Raw genomic sequence first — 14,451 nt, 5'->3', positions numbered from 1 at the left:
CTCCCGGGTTCAGATTGAGCAAGTTGGTATTCCTTGTTTAGTAGAGACCTCTATCAAGAAAAGAAGTCGACCTTGTACTCAAACTTGCTCCTAGTTACTTAGCTTGTTGAGCTGCCGCGAAGCCCTCGGATACTCGGGGACAGCACAGCCACATTGGCCGCTTCCAAAGAAGTTGTATAGACAGGTGGGACGCAAGTAACTCGGACATTTCCTCCTGTCCTAGGAGAGTTTGTCTGCGACGAGTCTCGGCCGAGAGGCAGTCACCGAACTGCTGCCACACGCTCTTCTGACTTCTGTCCCAGCTTCAGTTCGGTGACCGCTGTCCCAAAGCTTTCTACTCCAAATGTTCAAGCTTCTTCCGCCTCCGAGATCCTCCGCCGCGTTTCCGCGCCCTAAGACAACTGTGGAATGACAGTACAAAAGCAGCTCGGATATGGCAGAACGGATACAGTGTGACAGGTGTCCCAGGAGCAGACAGACACTGCATGCGGATGCAGCCCGAGCGGTGTGCCTTCCCTACTCAAAAAAGAAGTCCCGAAACCACGTTGCGGCAAACAAGTTCTCATCAATTCTCAGAATGCGTTGTGTGTTTCCGATAGTGTCTAATTGGAGCGTGTCTTGATTCGTATGAAAGCCAGTCACGGTGTCCTTAAGGAGAACCTTGGTTCCTGTGAAGTCCCGCGGACGCCATAGTGACACAAGGGCGTTAGGCTGGCTTCTTCTGTGGCCGTGGCGGTAATGTCAATTGGGTCGTAATCCTGAAAGTCCTACCTTTGTTCAATCTGCTGTCTCGCTGGCAAACTATCCTTCCGTCTCTTTATAGCCGCTGGTACCGGTTCGTTTGTCCAGCTCCTTGCCTCTCCTATAACCCCTCTCCTTTTTCAGAAACTGTCAGTTCGTTTGTTTCAAATTCCTTGTCTGCTGTCAAGTTACTTGCCTTTCCAGCCACGAAACCGCCTGGCACGATGGCTAGCAGTCTCTGTAGTGGTCCGTGCTGCACGCATGGCGATACATTCGCAGTCTCGCTTGTAGTCAGCAGTCCGTGCTTCTGCCGACTCAAGCGGCGGATCCCTCTCAAACAGAGAAAACATTCACTACTTTCACGCCCGGACTTATATATTCTTGGCTCGTGGCTGGTTGTGTCGCTGTTTCTCTCCTCCGTCAGGAACGTTGTGTGTTCGGTTCCATCCGCTGCCCCGACGACTGTGCTCCCTCCTCCATCTGTTCTACCACCTCTTAGGCTGTCAGATGCTGGTGAAGCTGAATTGTACGAGCCATTTCCTGTCCCGATACCACCCCGTTTCTTCGATTTGATTTCCTTGCTGCTGCTTCTCTGCGGTTTCCTTTCTACTGCCACCTTCATCATCTACCAGCTCCGGTACTCTGTGGAAGAGCGCAGTTTGTCGAAAGAGTTGGTACACGCGGCCACTGCATCCGTCTTCCTCGGTCTCGGCATCTCGTTTCTGCTTCTCAGCTGTGGTGTGTACTACTGAGCTAGCGCAGAGTTTGCCCGTGCTTCGTGAGTTCGCAGATGAGTGTAAGTGGTTTGTCCGCAGCAGGAGTTTTTTTCCGAGTTATGTAGTCTTAAAAATACTTCCCAACAGAGCCATCGCAGAGAGGCGACCAGCAATTTTTGGAAGGAGCCGCTGTCCACGAAGCCGTATAGGATAGTGCGTAGCAAGCATGTGTTGTTCAGTAGCCGCGAATCTGCCCACTGTGGGGTCAGCACCAGCTTCACCGAGGGCATGCTGCCCTACTAACAGCGCCCGTGTGCAAGAAAAAGCACTCCGCTGTCTCCTGCGAGTACTTGTTGACACATGTAACGTGACTTTCTGGAATGCGATGCAGTGCGTCCTCGTTATCTTGTATTCCCGCGTTCATTGCCGCTGTCCACGTGAGCCACTCCATTTTTACGGAATGGAGAATCATCCAGGCTGCAGTAGGGTTCGTCTCTTGCTGCACTGCCCGGCGTCGGCTGTGTCCCGGGTGGGTATTTGGCGGGGGGCCAGCAAGACAAGACATGCCAGTGGACGGTCTGAGGTAGAGATACTTAGGAATATTCACTTTTGCGTACCATTCAGAATGGGAGCACACACCGCTTGTGAGTGTCTGCTTCAGAAGGGAACAGCGTTCAACGGGGAAGGAGCGGCACAACGCACACCCCTGAATCTTGATGGAGTTCGCCGCGAGACTTTTTCCATTTCCGCGATGTTGTCGTCCCTGAGCTTTTGATTGTCGGTATTGTAACCAGCTTAAGGGAAACGCCTTTCAAATGGGACTGGCAAAGCGAGGTTGTGCCCATGTGGGTCTTCTTTCAGTTCTCATGTAAGCTAACGTGATACGGTCGGGGTCCGTTTCACCAATCGTTCGGACAACGAGAACAGGCGAAGCCATACAGCCTCAGGAGAAACTGGAGTGTAGTACTCTGCCTAATGCCGAGCGTACCCTGTCGACGGTGGTGGCGGAGCCAGTGGGTGCGCTTGTTCCTTCGTTCACTGGTATAGCGTGGAGTGGTTGGGCTTCACGGGGCACAAGCGTTTTTACCTATCTAAGCACCGGTTCTTCTCTTTTTTCACCTGAGCACATCTGCCTTGCGGTCGAAGGGGCCTGTCTAAGCTATTGGAGAGGAGTACAGTCGGCGTTTCTCGGGTTTCCGGTAACTTTTGCGCTGGCTGTTCCCTCGCGGTGGCATCTTCTAATGGCATACTGGTTTATGCAGGTCTGTGAGGTACCACGGCTCTCGTGAGCCTGGAGACTTGTCCGCCGGGAGTCCGTCTGAATGACAGGCTCCAACTCCCAGTTGAAAGCTTGTACGCAAATCTTCTTTCCTTGTAATGGGACAGCAGAAGAGTCTCCAAAGGCTATGGCGTTGGGGTCAGATGCCGGTTAGAGGGCCGCGACAGCCGGGGAGGTGATGATCGAAACCGGGCTGGCTGTTCCATCACACGAGGGTGGCCGTCGGGACATCTCCGCGGTTGCCGAAACTCTCGACGGCCTGCCCGCGTGACCGTCCGTGGCTTCAGGAGAAGAGGAGGCAAGCACTGCTATCTTCGAAACTACGGATTGTACGCGTGCAGTTGCGCGCCGGCTCATGGAGCGGACGGTAGATGGCAGTGGCTCCGCCTCCTCCGGGAGGCACTCCTTTGGTGGGGGTCTTGTTGGCGGTGGACGGAAAGAACAAAAGATGCAAAGAATGAGAAAAAGAAGGACGGCGACAAGGGCCGAAACCCAAGCAGCCGTTGCCAAGTGATCCATTGTAAACCATCGTCGCCAGGAGAGGGGTACCAGGGTTGTGGAAAGTCGCTGGAATGTTACCAAAACAGCCGCGGCGGTGATGACGGGAGCAAACGTGGACGTAGCCGTGAACTCGAAGTCGTACTGGAGCCGACAAGTGTCGTTACAGAACTGCATTTCAACTGCGTCTGGGCACGCCTCGACTCCGGGACCGGCCGCTTCAGCCGTTATATGATTGTAGCGGAGCCTCCGACAGTGCAGACACGAAGACCATGGACCCGCCGATGAGGCACAAGCCTGCCGGCGGTCAATAAGGGCGGAGTTTTTGCCAGCTTCAAGCGCAGCCTCACACCACGGCCCATCTGAGAGAGTTCAGAGTGCAAGAAAGAGAAAGCCGGATTCTGCGGAAACAGGGACCTTTACAGCAAGGCCGCAAGGCCAGTCAGGCAAGTGGGTGCATAGTGGTGTGTCACTTCCGGTGGTTGTCAGGTGGGAAGAAGCTGGTTCTTCGGTTCTCCACTGCAGACCGCTGATGTGATTGTTTTTTCTCTGCTTCGTTCTGTTGTTTGTATCGTTCTGTCTTTCACCCAGTCACCTGCAAGTTGCGATGGCGCACACATGCGTCCTAGCTAACCTCCATCGCTATCGGTTCCTGTAAATTCTTTTTGCGTGAGTGCGTTGCGTGTAAAGACCTGTCGCACCGACTTCCGTCATTCTGTACTTACCCGTGCAGGGCCTTTTCTGAACCATTTCACACGGCCTGCCGCCCCACTGAGCTTCCCTTTTCTTCGTGAAGACCCGGGTAGACACGCAGTTAGTATCACAGGCGCTCCATGCACTCCACACACCTTGACAGTCGAGCACCGATACATCAAATACTGGACGAGCTTCCTCGGATGGGCATCCGGAAATCCCAAAGAAGCCTTCGGAAGGGCAGGCGCCCGCCGTTTTTCCCATTATCTCAAGCTCTGCAACAACTAGCGTCGTGCTGGAGGTATCGCTGACCGAGCACTGAATCGCTTGCACGCCGAAGAGTCTCATATTGTCCCACTTCCAGTAAGACACGGTCCTGTTCGCTGGTTGTATGGTGTTCGGTGGAGGGACGCGGCCAAGGAGGCCACTTCGGGTCCCGAGGAGGTTTTCCTGCCTGTCGAAGACCCCACAAGAGACGCTGGGCGCCGACGACCAGTTCTCCGGCCGCACGACAAATACAATCCCAATCTCCCAGATGTCACTCGGTTCCTTGAGATTAGCGGTAAAACTGGAGGGGATTTGTGCAAATTCTACTGCGGTCTCGATGTCGCCATCTGAAACTGAGAGCGCGTTTGCTTTGTCCGAATCGGTTGGCTCAGCCCCAAAAGTCCCCTCAAGCACGCTCGCGAGTTCTAGCGGTTGGCAGTCGCCGTCACCACGATCTCTTGCTGGGACACTCGGGGCAGGCGACAGGCACGTGTGATGGGCTGTCTTTGTAGTTTCGGTGGTCTGCACGGCGTTGCATGTGGAGCCGCATCGAGTCTCTGCTTGCCAGCTCAGCACAGGAAACAAGGATAAGACAGAAAAGTTTCCTTTCCTTGTCCGAAGCGGTTCAGCGCTTGCGCTCTGTCAGGTCTGTTTTGAGAGAAGAGACAAAGCGTACAGTCTCGAGGAGCTACACCGGCACCCAAGGAGTGCCCAGTTTCCCTCCCGTTCTCATGCTCAGTCCTCGCACCCAGATGGCTCAGGTGTATCTGTTTGTGGGATTTTCGTGGTTCGACGATGCTCGCAACAGAATCAGGCACGAACTAGAACAGTCACTTGCTCGAGCGGGCGGAGTTGGTCTTCTCTTGGGCGCGATCATTTGGAGGCGCCGCGTGTGAGCGAGCCTGCCACCGGAGCACCCACCTTGGCACCTGGCCGTCACGCTGTCAACTATCTTGTAAACAAGAAGCTATACATCGGTGTCTCGACCAGAAAAGCTACGGCGGTAAAAAGGTCCTGTATCCATTGTGTGGCAGGCTTACGAGGCCAGGCGGTCTACAGCTTTCTCAGCTCGCAGAAGCTGAAGAGTCAGTCCCGGGTAAGCGGCTGTAGGTCGAAGCCACACATAATTATCAGAGGCTCTGCCGGGACTCGCCCGGGTCAGCCAGAGGACTAAACCGTCGACAGGACTAACCCACTCCGTGCTGAAAGCTGGATTTGTGAGAGCGTTCCCCAAGATCTTTTGTAAGCTGACAGCTGGGCTGGCTTCGAAGTCGGCCTCGTTAACAAGGACTTCTGTGAATGTTGTCGAGTGTCGAAGGGAACTGCTGTATGCGACAAGGAGGGTCTGCTGGCTCAGACGACTAACGCGAGGCTCAGTGTATTCCAGCACGCTGAGCCCTCCAGCGATGGCGTTTGCAGGCCCCAAAACCCGGCTTGTAGGGTTCCACTTGGCAATCATGAGTTTGCCGGTTTGGATATTGCCCCAGGGTCTTACGGTAGTGCCCTTGTGGGTAGCAGTTCTCCAGAACACGAGCCAATCTTGTGTATCCCATGGGACAATCTGAGCGTGCTGTTCTATGGGGTACAGCCCCGTCGGTTCGACGTCAATGCCCTCTGCTTTCAGCGCGAGTTTTGAATCCACCACCAGGTTATCATTGATGAAGATCCCTGGATTGTCGCCTTGGCTGTTGGTGCAAATGCTCGCCCATTCGTGACTTCGGGGGTGCACCCGGCTGGTTGGTCGTGATGAGCACCGTGTGCACTTCTTGTTGAGGACAGCGCCACCTGAGCCGCCAAGCTGCCCGTCGTCCTTCACTAGCTGTGTGAGGCAGAGGGGTCTCAAAACAGGCTTGCCGTCCACTACCTGCCAGCTGTGAGTGTAGTAGGTGACGCTGTAGCGAGCTTGGCTGCCGCTACCGTCCGTATTGTCACCTTTCTCTCCTGACAAACCGTTCGCCAGGCCGCCCTCGTAGTCTACGAACGCATCGTCCGCTACACGTGTTGCCCACTCAACGGTGCCCTCGGGTCTGAACCGGACAACAAATACAGCGCCGTACCGTCCCCCGTGGTAGCGAACGCCTGCTGGAGAACCTGGGCGGTATCCATGAGCTTTGCTATCTCCGGTTTGCCACCCGTCAATGTCACCAATAGATGGATTAGGCACCTCGTAATGGTAACATGCCCCTTCTCCATGGGGCCATGCAGTCTCGCCTGAACAAACTCGATCACCTTCGGATGCCATGACAACTTCCGCCCCGTACAACAGCATTAGACATGACGGTGCATTGCTATCAGGTCTTGTCAACGAGATGGGACAGCCTTTGGCTGCAGAACAAATTCGGACATCTGATTGTCTCCGACATAGAGCGCTCCAGAAGGCTATCACAATTTTGTTGGAGTTCTCGCCTTCGTCGGGTCCGTGAACCCAAAACCCTAGGGCCTTCATTTCGGGATAGGTTTCCGGGTCGGTGAATGTGAATGCAGTTCGCTCGTACAGTGCGCTGTTGAACATGTATTGCTGAGAAGACCTTTGCCCATCGTAGTCAAAAAATTCGACAACTACCCGACACGAGAGGAAAAGAGGCGTCTTGCTGTTAGGAATGGTGAGCCTGTCCTGCTCAGGGCACCAGTTATACATCAACGCAATTTTGTTCCCAGTTAGTGAGACCAAGCCAAACCGCTCGTAGGCGGGGAAGCCTGAACCAGTCTCACCGGGCGCGTACGCCTCCGGCTGAAGTGGAACATTCAGTCTGGCTCTGCTGACATTTTGCTGCAAATGTACGTCACGGTGCTTGATTGTCAGGAAGCTATTATTCTGGGGAGAAAGGCAGTTCACCCCGAGTGCGCAGCTGAAAGCAAGCACGATCAGCGCGAGGCGCTGAGACGGGCGGTCAATGTCCGTCTTCATTGGCGGAGGACCGGCCCAGGAGTTTCATGGTTCAACAATCTTTATCCTGGTCTGCGAACCGTGCCCGACAGAGTTTTGCGCGAAGTGTACAGCCCTACGGCCAGCCCAAAGGATTCCCTCCGGCACGGGGTTCGGCTGAACAATGCTCCTTCATGGGAAGCAAAGGCATGGGGGATCCGGTCAATGAGGGCAGACCTCAAGCGACTAGAGTAAGAACTCGTAAATACGCCCTGACAAGACCTCCAGCACGTAAACAAGAGTAATCTTTTGTAAAGAGACTCTGGCAGCACCTCAGTAGCCCTTTACGCCACGCGTCCGCGATATTCAGCTCCCCCTGGCTGCTGCCCACTTCGAACTCATTGGCCGGTATAGCCACAGTTCGTCACGTATCCCAGACAACTAGCTCCTTGCAGGCATCCGCCTCAAAGCGCTCCGAGGACTAACGAAACAAGTGTGTGGTTCTGGCAACTTGGTCGGTATTGTGGTTCACCACAAGAGGACAGCTGGAGAAGTGGGGCGAGTGAGGTCTGTGGCCCCCGGCCAGGATAAGACGGCGCGCCGCCTGCTGAGAGACGCCGTTGATTGCTGTCGGCGCGCCCAGCTCGACAGTCTTTTCCCGTTGGACTCCCCAACAGATGAAGTCTTTTTGGCAGCAGAGTTTCACCTCTCGCGCCACTGCAGCTGCGTGAGGAATGGCCGCTGGTTGAAGTAGTTCGGGCTTTGGCGGTCGTTTCCCTCCTTGGCCGCCGAGGATGTCCGTAGACACCGCTTGTCTTTTAGAGAGATTCTCTCCTGCCTGGTGTTTTGGGCTATTGCCTGGATATGAATTCTCGGGGGGGACCCAGGAGTTGGGGAGAAACCCCGGGCCGTAGAAGAAGAGTTAGTGACGAGTGGACAACGAGCTGCTGAGCTTTCGCTCGTCCTTAGTGTCAGTTCTCCCACGGAGCCCGCCGGCCAATAACGCATCTAGCTGTCTTGCCGTATTGTCGAGGCAGCACTGCGCTGTCAACATTCCCTTGTTTCGAGTGCCGGATTCGCGCTCCACTCCGTTATTCACTGGGATTTCCTATCGCGTAATACCGCTCCCCGAATCCTTTGTGTTTATGGAGACTGCACAAGCTGGTTCTGGCCTTCCAACCTTAACCGATCGACCCGCTGGCTTTTTCGCCGTGTAGCCTGAGGAAGGCTTCACAGAAAAACAGGAGACACCGCCTGTGCACGAAACTGTGCACAGTCTCGTCTAAGAGTGGTGACCGAGGGCGACTGTACTTCGCTGACGCTCACGAGGTACCCTTTTTTCCTACTTGGATCTGAAGTCAACGCGACCCAGCGGTCCGGGCTTCCGATGTAGCGAACTGTAGCTGCTGTTGTTGGTGCTTATCCTTCTTGCTGTCCCTGAGCTTCACTGGCTCTCTCTTCTTGAGCCGTCTGAATCTATCGTTCGTGACAGGTGGTCATCTAAAGTGGCGCGTGGAAGTGAAATTTTTCCACATCATGCTGAGTCTGTCGTTCCAGTCTGTCCCTGCCGATTCTCTTCCCGCACGCATACTCAACTATGTCCCTGCAAAAAGTACAGCAGCCGTGAAAGGAGGCGAAGCGGTGGCAGTCGAGTGCTCGTTTTGCTGCGGGACGAGTCCAAGGGGCCGGGCCCAACGGTCGGGTGGGAAGATAACTCCGTACTGCTCGTCAGTAGCTGGGTGCAAAGTATTTCCCGAGGAGATGGAAGGAGGTTCTCTGGAACTCAGTTCAAGCGACAATGCTTCAGCCTCAACGCAGCGGGTACATCCACGGAGAACTCTGCCGGCCGTCCAGTGGTGCGAACGCTTTTCGGCGTCGTCCGCGTGTGGCCTCCGAGGTGCTGACAGTCGTCGGATTCTCTTCAGCGTACATCACCACCAGGCTGCTGTTACACCTTCCTTGTTTCGCCATCTGTCGCCTCGTCTCCCCTGTGTTGCAGTTGCAGTATCTGTTTTGTTTTTCGCGCGCCTCACGACCGCACTGTTGGTCCGCCCGTCAGCAGCAATACCGCTCGAAAGAAACCACGAGCTCTCGGAAGGCAGAATCCCACGAAGTCGTCCGTCACCTACGCCCCTCCTCCCTGCCACCGAACCCTTGGCGCTTCCCCAGTCGCTCATTGCTTTATCCAGTGCGGATATCTCAATCAACTGGGTTCCCCCACCAGGTAGCGACGCTTCCCCAGAGGGACCGCTACTCCCTGGACCCGACCAGCAACAAAGAAATCTCGCAGGTTTTCCAGTGTCTGGGGCGGACAGCTCTTCCTCCCCTATTCAGCAATGTATGAAGCAGCTGGAGGAAGAAACGAAACAGCTGAGAGCGACTATACCGCCGTTCGGCTGCCCTGCGAGCACCGTCGGGTATGAGAAAGCTAACCGTCCTGGTATCCTGATCTGCTGGCTACGGAGGATCCACTTTCTTGTCTTCGGCAGAGAGGACACGCATTACGAAGCCTTATCTGTTTTTGCTGTCTGTTCGCAGGTCATGGAACACCATTTACGTGCTCTACGCGCCCTACGAAGGGCTACTGAAGCCTGTACTTCCCCAAACGTACTTGACGCAGCTTTCTGCCCTGAAAGCTGTATCACAGCAGCGAGGTCAGTACCTGCGATGTTCCTGTCGCCTCCTGACTTCGTGTGTTCTTTCTTGGAGAGGCAGTCATAACCACTGCGCGGAAAAAATTCGCTCAGATTCATAAGCATGACTGCAGCTGCAGTCAGCTTGCACGTCACCGGTGGACTGCTATGCGTGTGCAGCCACAAAGCAACGTCCCAGTGGCACACACAGGTGCATACATACAGCTCTTCCAAATACCGGCCTTTTACGTTCAAGGGGATCTCATTGATTACAGTTTCACTCGACATGTTCCGATATATTGACCCCAGGTTGGCACGTCGACCCATCGGAACTAAGCCCCAGCTGTGTCATGGCCCTGAAGTGGCTACACTGCAAGGCCCACGACGCCATTGTGATGTGCGGCGGAACGGCAACGAACTGGCAGTACCATGATGAAGCCGATCAGGAAACAGCAAGTAAGGAGATGCGGGTGTCTCAGGCGAATCCGCACCTGCGCTGGGTAGTTCACTGTCGCTGCGGCCGGCGGGAGCAAGGGATATGCGTTACGATACGCTTGGACTAGACGCTGGTCCGACAGGTCTTTTTCTGCTACAGGGGAGTATTGCTCTAAAACAGGTTCACCGGTGTTTCAAGCCTGCGGCGAAACTGCGGCGTCGAGTGGTGCTGTCCCCGAGGTTTATCCTTTCAAGGGATGCCGGTGAGCCAACAGATACAGCGGTCCACGCAGCAATGACACCTTACTGTCGCGCTGTCATACCTCCACGTTCCACCAGAAAAAAAGGTGCCCGTATTCCTTTCTGTGTCCTGGCAACAGTACACCATAACAGTTTCCCTCAGAACTAACTGAGGGCTGGTTTCTCTTAGCATGTGTCGATAGAAACGAGACTTCAGTCAGTTCCGAGAGAAACTGTTATGGTGTACTCGGAAATGTCCATTCACTGGGAGCCCTCTGTTGTTTAGTACATGTGGGGGCGAGAGGGATTCTGTTCACCGTCCCGATGTGAGCTTTCTCTGTGTCTGTCTGCACTGCTTGCAGGGCTTTTAACGCTGAAACGGGACAGAATCCCCCAGGCACCGTAATCGTGTACACGGGCGGGACTGCTAACTCTGCACCAGCTATGTTGCTGAATAGTTTGATTGCAGCGCTTGTAGTGCTTCGGGCAGTTGGGGAGTAGGGGGCTTGGCCGACAATATCTGGGCTGCAGGTGACTGCATCGACAGTCGTATGCTGTTGACTCGTCTTTCTCACGCGAGCGCACACCAGTGCCAGCATGTTTGGTGATGGTGTCATACATACGTGAACGCCGAGTTTGGTGAAACTTGGACCGTGCGGACACAGCCCGCGTACAGGGCAACCGTCGACTGTGTGAATTTGCCATAAGCACACGGTTAGCTTGTTCGGCCGGCGGGCCGCACTCGCAACTAGCCGTCGAGAAGGGGCGGCGATGACTCTAGAACAGGAATATATTAGAGACAAAATGGTCTCTGCGAACGAACCTAAATATCTAAACACGCGAAAGAAGCGGCATATGTCCGGTCAACAGGCTATCTTGTAGCAGGCAGCCTTTGCCGGGGCAGAAAGTGCAACTGAGTCAGAGAGCCTGATACTAGGCGCATTCGGCGAGTTCTGCGCAGCCGGCGTCACGGCTGTGTTAGCTGTAAACCAGGCGATGTCTCGTAGCCATCCGTTCACATTTAAGGTGATTCTGGCAGGTGGCAGAGCTGCTGAGAAACCTCCCTAGTCGGGTGGCCTCACCGGATCCTTAGAGAAGCAGAGGGCAGGCGCGCTTACACTAGTATATTGCTGTCAAACGGCGCACTGTAAGCCGACTCAAAGCCATATACGTCAGCCCCAATGTCAAAAGCTCCAGCCGGCGTTCCGAAGTCCATGAGATCTCTAGGAGCCTGTACAATGCCGGCGTAGACCGAGCGGTGCAGCGGTTCGTCAATGGTGTGTGGGGAGTGTACCTGGGTGAACGGAGCCATGGCCGCAGGAGAGCTCAATGACGAGCTTGGCAGGCTTGCATCAGCCGGAAAGAAATCAGATGAGAAAGACCAGCCATCACGCTCGTGCTGAATCGGCATGTAGGGACTCTGGTGATGTGGCCGGAATGAGGGGCTGAATCTAGAAGTTGTAATGGGTGACATGCTCGGCATTCGAAACGAGTTCGAGGGGAAAGTCTCTTCATACGCCACCTCCATGTCGAAGCGTGGCGCCGCAACGAATTCTTGCTGCGCAACAAATTCCTGCCGGGACACGGATATACATAACAAGCAGGCACCTGAAGTTACGAATACGCGGCAGCTGCAGAGGCTCGGGGATGGCCAGAAGTACTAGGGCAGGGAGTGCAACCCAAATGGGTGACAATGCTTGCGGCCGCTTCCATGAAAGCGTCCACGCTTCGACTAAGCTGCCCAGAACGGCCAGCCCAGCTAGCTAATTGTCCGCGCACCAGGCCAGTGGAGGTGTCAATAACATCACCTGACCGAAGTTCTTCACCAGTCGTCTAGGTGCTGCTTTACCGCGCCACTATTTCATTTCTTCAGACATAATGCAACACCGGATACGGTAGTCTTACCGGTTCGTATCCTCTGAAGACGGTGTCGGTGAGGGCAGTCCCCATACTCGTGGGAGAGTAGTACGCTTGTGGCACCTCGGAAGAAATGTAGTGCTGCGCTTCGGCTTGGGCGAAACGAGAACTGCTGTCTTCCGTGGCCGGTGTCAGAGTCTTCCTCACTTCAGAAGTGGTGCTCTCTAACCCGTTGCTTAAGCTAGCCTGGTTAGTTTGCAGGGCGACAGGAAGAGGGGTTGTCGAACTGACTGGTCCCTCTCCACCTTTGGCTGGCTCGGTTGTCACGCTCTCTGCGCCCGCCGTCTCGTCCTCAGTTTCTTTCTCTTCAGGTTCCTCGGCCTGTGGCCCCGCAGCTGATGTACTCCTCAACTCCACAGCGCCGTCCTGACCGCGCACCGCAGACCCGTCGGCCCCTCCCGGAAACTGTGACACTGGAGGAGCCGCGGGCGACTCGGACTCCGATGCTGTTGGTAGAGAAGTCTCTTCCCCTTCCAGTTTTTGAGCCGCCACCTGCTCTGGTTCAGGCTCCGCTACTCCCGGAACCGTATTCGTAGTGGCCGGGTCTGAAGGTGCTGTCGGAATCACACTCGCAGTGGTCTCGTCTGACGGTTCTGCCGAAACCATGTCCGGCGTGGTCTCCTCTGTCGTCAGCCCAGATGCGTCACTGGAGGCATCAGTGGTCGACATATCCTCGGCAGAAATTTCCGCGACCGAGTCCTGGGTGATCACGCTGGCTCCTGGACAAGCTTCCCCTCTCCCTCCTGCCGCACACTGGTCAGCCGTGTTGACAATGGGTTCAGCCGCAGGTGGTTCTGAACCTGCAAACGGGACGCCAGCAGTACAGCAGCATCGGGTCAACAAGACCGCTAGCCACAAAAGAACAGCAGTGTTCGCGTACTGCATGTTGCCGAGCACCTGACCCGGGTTGTGCAACCTCGCTGAAGCAGGACAAAAGTGTTTCACTCACGGCCGCAATGGGCAAACATAGGCGCAGCACGCACAGAGGCTCACGCTCAACAGTATGACCTTCGTTTGGCTGAGCCCTACTGGGACGACACAGAATGAGGCAGTGTCAAAAAATGAGGCAAGCTTCGATCTACGCAGTTCGAAAGCAGCGGGGCCCTAACAGCTATGAGCGTACCTTCCTGACAAGAGGATGCACCCTGCAGCTATTGAGGCGGTGGGTCGGCGGTCCAGCCAGCAAGGCGGACTGCAGGCGGTTGCAGCCGACGGGGCCGACAGCTGTGGAAACGCTTCGTTCGCACACGTGCCATTTTTGCCGGCGTTGCTTCTACGCTGCGACATGGCTCGGCGTCCACGGTACCACCGGCGCGTTGTTACATCCCTGTGTCTGATAAACATGATACGGCTTGGAAAGCTTCTCCTGTCGAAGCACTCATACGGGCGCCGGGTGCTCTAAAGAGTAGCAGTAATTGAATCATACGCTAAGAAGGAAGGGAAGAAAGCGCAAGGAGACAGATTTCTGTTCTTATGGCAGGCTACTTGTCACCAGATTGGTCGACGGGAAACGTCCTGTAACCTGTGATTGTAGGGTCGCGTTCTTCTGCCTGTGGCGTAAGGGAGTTCCGCCGAGGGAGGCGGCGCCAACGTAGGAATCCGAGGCATAATCGAAGCATTCTCAGATCTATGGAAGCCGGATGTAATTTGTGGCATGAGTGAACCCTTTCTCGATCCGCGCAGAACTGTCCCGAGAAGGACCACGAGTGTGTGATCGAGATCGCAAACCGGCGAGCAACCCCGGAAGTTTAGCTTTGAGCCAGCAAGGGGAGAGTTTGCTCGGCAGCGCTATCTTAGCTAGTGAATGACAAAAGTACCCGTTTCTTTTTACTGACAATGCTCCTACTACCATATTGTACATTTGAATCGCAGTGAGTTCCCTGATGTCATGTTAACCTCTGCAGACACCCGGACATCTCACTCTCGCAAGCATCTCTGCACGCAGGCTTCAGGGCGTGTTACTCCAAAATGATGGCTAGCGAAGCATCTCGATTGCTGCAACACCGACTTGCTCTCATGTTGCTTTTGATTGTCGGTGCAGGGCCGCTTGCAGTAGCCGCCTCCCAGGATATCCAGCAAGAGCCAGAACGCGGTTTCCATCAGCCGACCAAGATTCCTAACCGCACCGTCTTGTCTGGGTCGCCTCCGACACTCGAGCTGAAACAG

The 14,451-nt window shown here is 55.1% G+C and overlaps 4 protein-coding genes across 4 annotated transcripts; 2 read left to right on the top strand and 2 right to left on the bottom strand.

Annotated features, from left to right (window-relative positions):
- Positions 1-569: 569 nt before the first annotated feature.
- CSUI_002582 (uncharacterized protein) lies at positions 570-3,834 on the top strand. Its single transcript, XM_068062782.1, has one exon. It carries the CDS (start codon positions 1,684-1,686, stop codon positions 2,230-2,232), a length of 549 nt encoding a protein of 182 aa, XP_067925242.1. The 5' UTR covers positions 570-1,683; the 3' UTR covers positions 2,233-3,834.
- CSUI_002581 (uncharacterized protein) lies at positions 2,887-7,042 on the bottom strand (the record flags this gene model as incomplete). The annotated part of the gene is made up of 3 exons (XM_068062781.1): positions 5,235-7,042; positions 3,960-4,762; positions 2,887-3,596 (listed from the first exon to the last, which is right to left on the bottom strand). The coding sequence occupies exons 1-3, from the start codon at positions 6,830-6,832 to the stop codon at positions 2,887-2,889; spliced, it is 3,111 nt and encodes a 1,036-aa protein (XP_067925241.1). The 5' UTR covers positions 6,833-7,042.
- A 674-nt stretch (positions 7,043-7,716) lies between these two features.
- CSUI_002580 (uncharacterized protein) lies at positions 7,717-11,075 on the top strand. The gene is made up of 5 exons (XM_068062780.1): positions 7,717-9,477; positions 9,599-9,714; positions 10,003-10,149; positions 10,289-10,391; positions 10,731-11,075. Exons 1-5 carry the CDS (start codon positions 8,597-8,599, stop codon positions 10,867-10,869), a joined length of 1,386 nt encoding a protein of 461 aa, XP_067925240.1. The 5' UTR covers positions 7,717-8,596; the 3' UTR covers positions 10,870-11,075.
- A 407-nt stretch (positions 11,076-11,482) lies between these two features.
- Positions 11,483-13,170, bottom strand: CSUI_002579 (uncharacterized protein; the record flags this gene model as incomplete). The annotated part of the gene is made up of 2 exons (XM_068062779.1): positions 11,483-11,941; positions 12,274-13,170. 2 exons carry the CDS (start codon positions 13,168-13,170, stop codon positions 11,483-11,485), a joined length of 1,356 nt encoding a protein of 451 aa, XP_067925239.1.
- Positions 13,171-14,451: the final 1,281 nt, after the last annotated feature.

This window comes from Cystoisospora suis (genome assembly GCF_002600585.1).
Source record: "Cystoisospora suis strain Wien I chromosome Unknown contig_1077, whole genome shotgun sequence".
Classification (NCBI taxonomy): Eukaryota; Apicomplexa; class Conoidasida; order Eucoccidiorida; family Sarcocystidae; genus Cystoisospora; species Cystoisospora suis.
The sequence above is the reverse complement of the archived record's forward strand: the minus strand, read 5'-3'. Positions and strand labels throughout refer to the sequence as shown.

Excerpts from the sequence above, each read along its gene's own strand:
- CSUI_002582 (XM_068062782.1), top strand. The coding sequence starts at position 1,684 with ATGTGTTGTTCAGTAGCCGCGAATCTGCCCACTGTGGGGTCAGCACCA.
- CSUI_002580 (XM_068062780.1), top strand. The coding sequence starts at position 8,597 with ATGCTGAGTCTGTCGTTCCAGTCTGTCCCTGCCGATTCTCTTCCCGCA. Across the intron at positions 9,715-10,002 it reads AGCTGTATCACAGCAGCGAG|GTTGGCACGTCGACCCATCG; the intron begins GTCAGTACCTGC and ends TATTGACCCCAG. Across the intron at positions 10,150-10,288 it reads AGCCGATCAGGAAACAGCAA|GGGAGTATTGCTCTAAAACA; the intron begins GTAAGGAGATGC and ends TTTCTGCTACAG.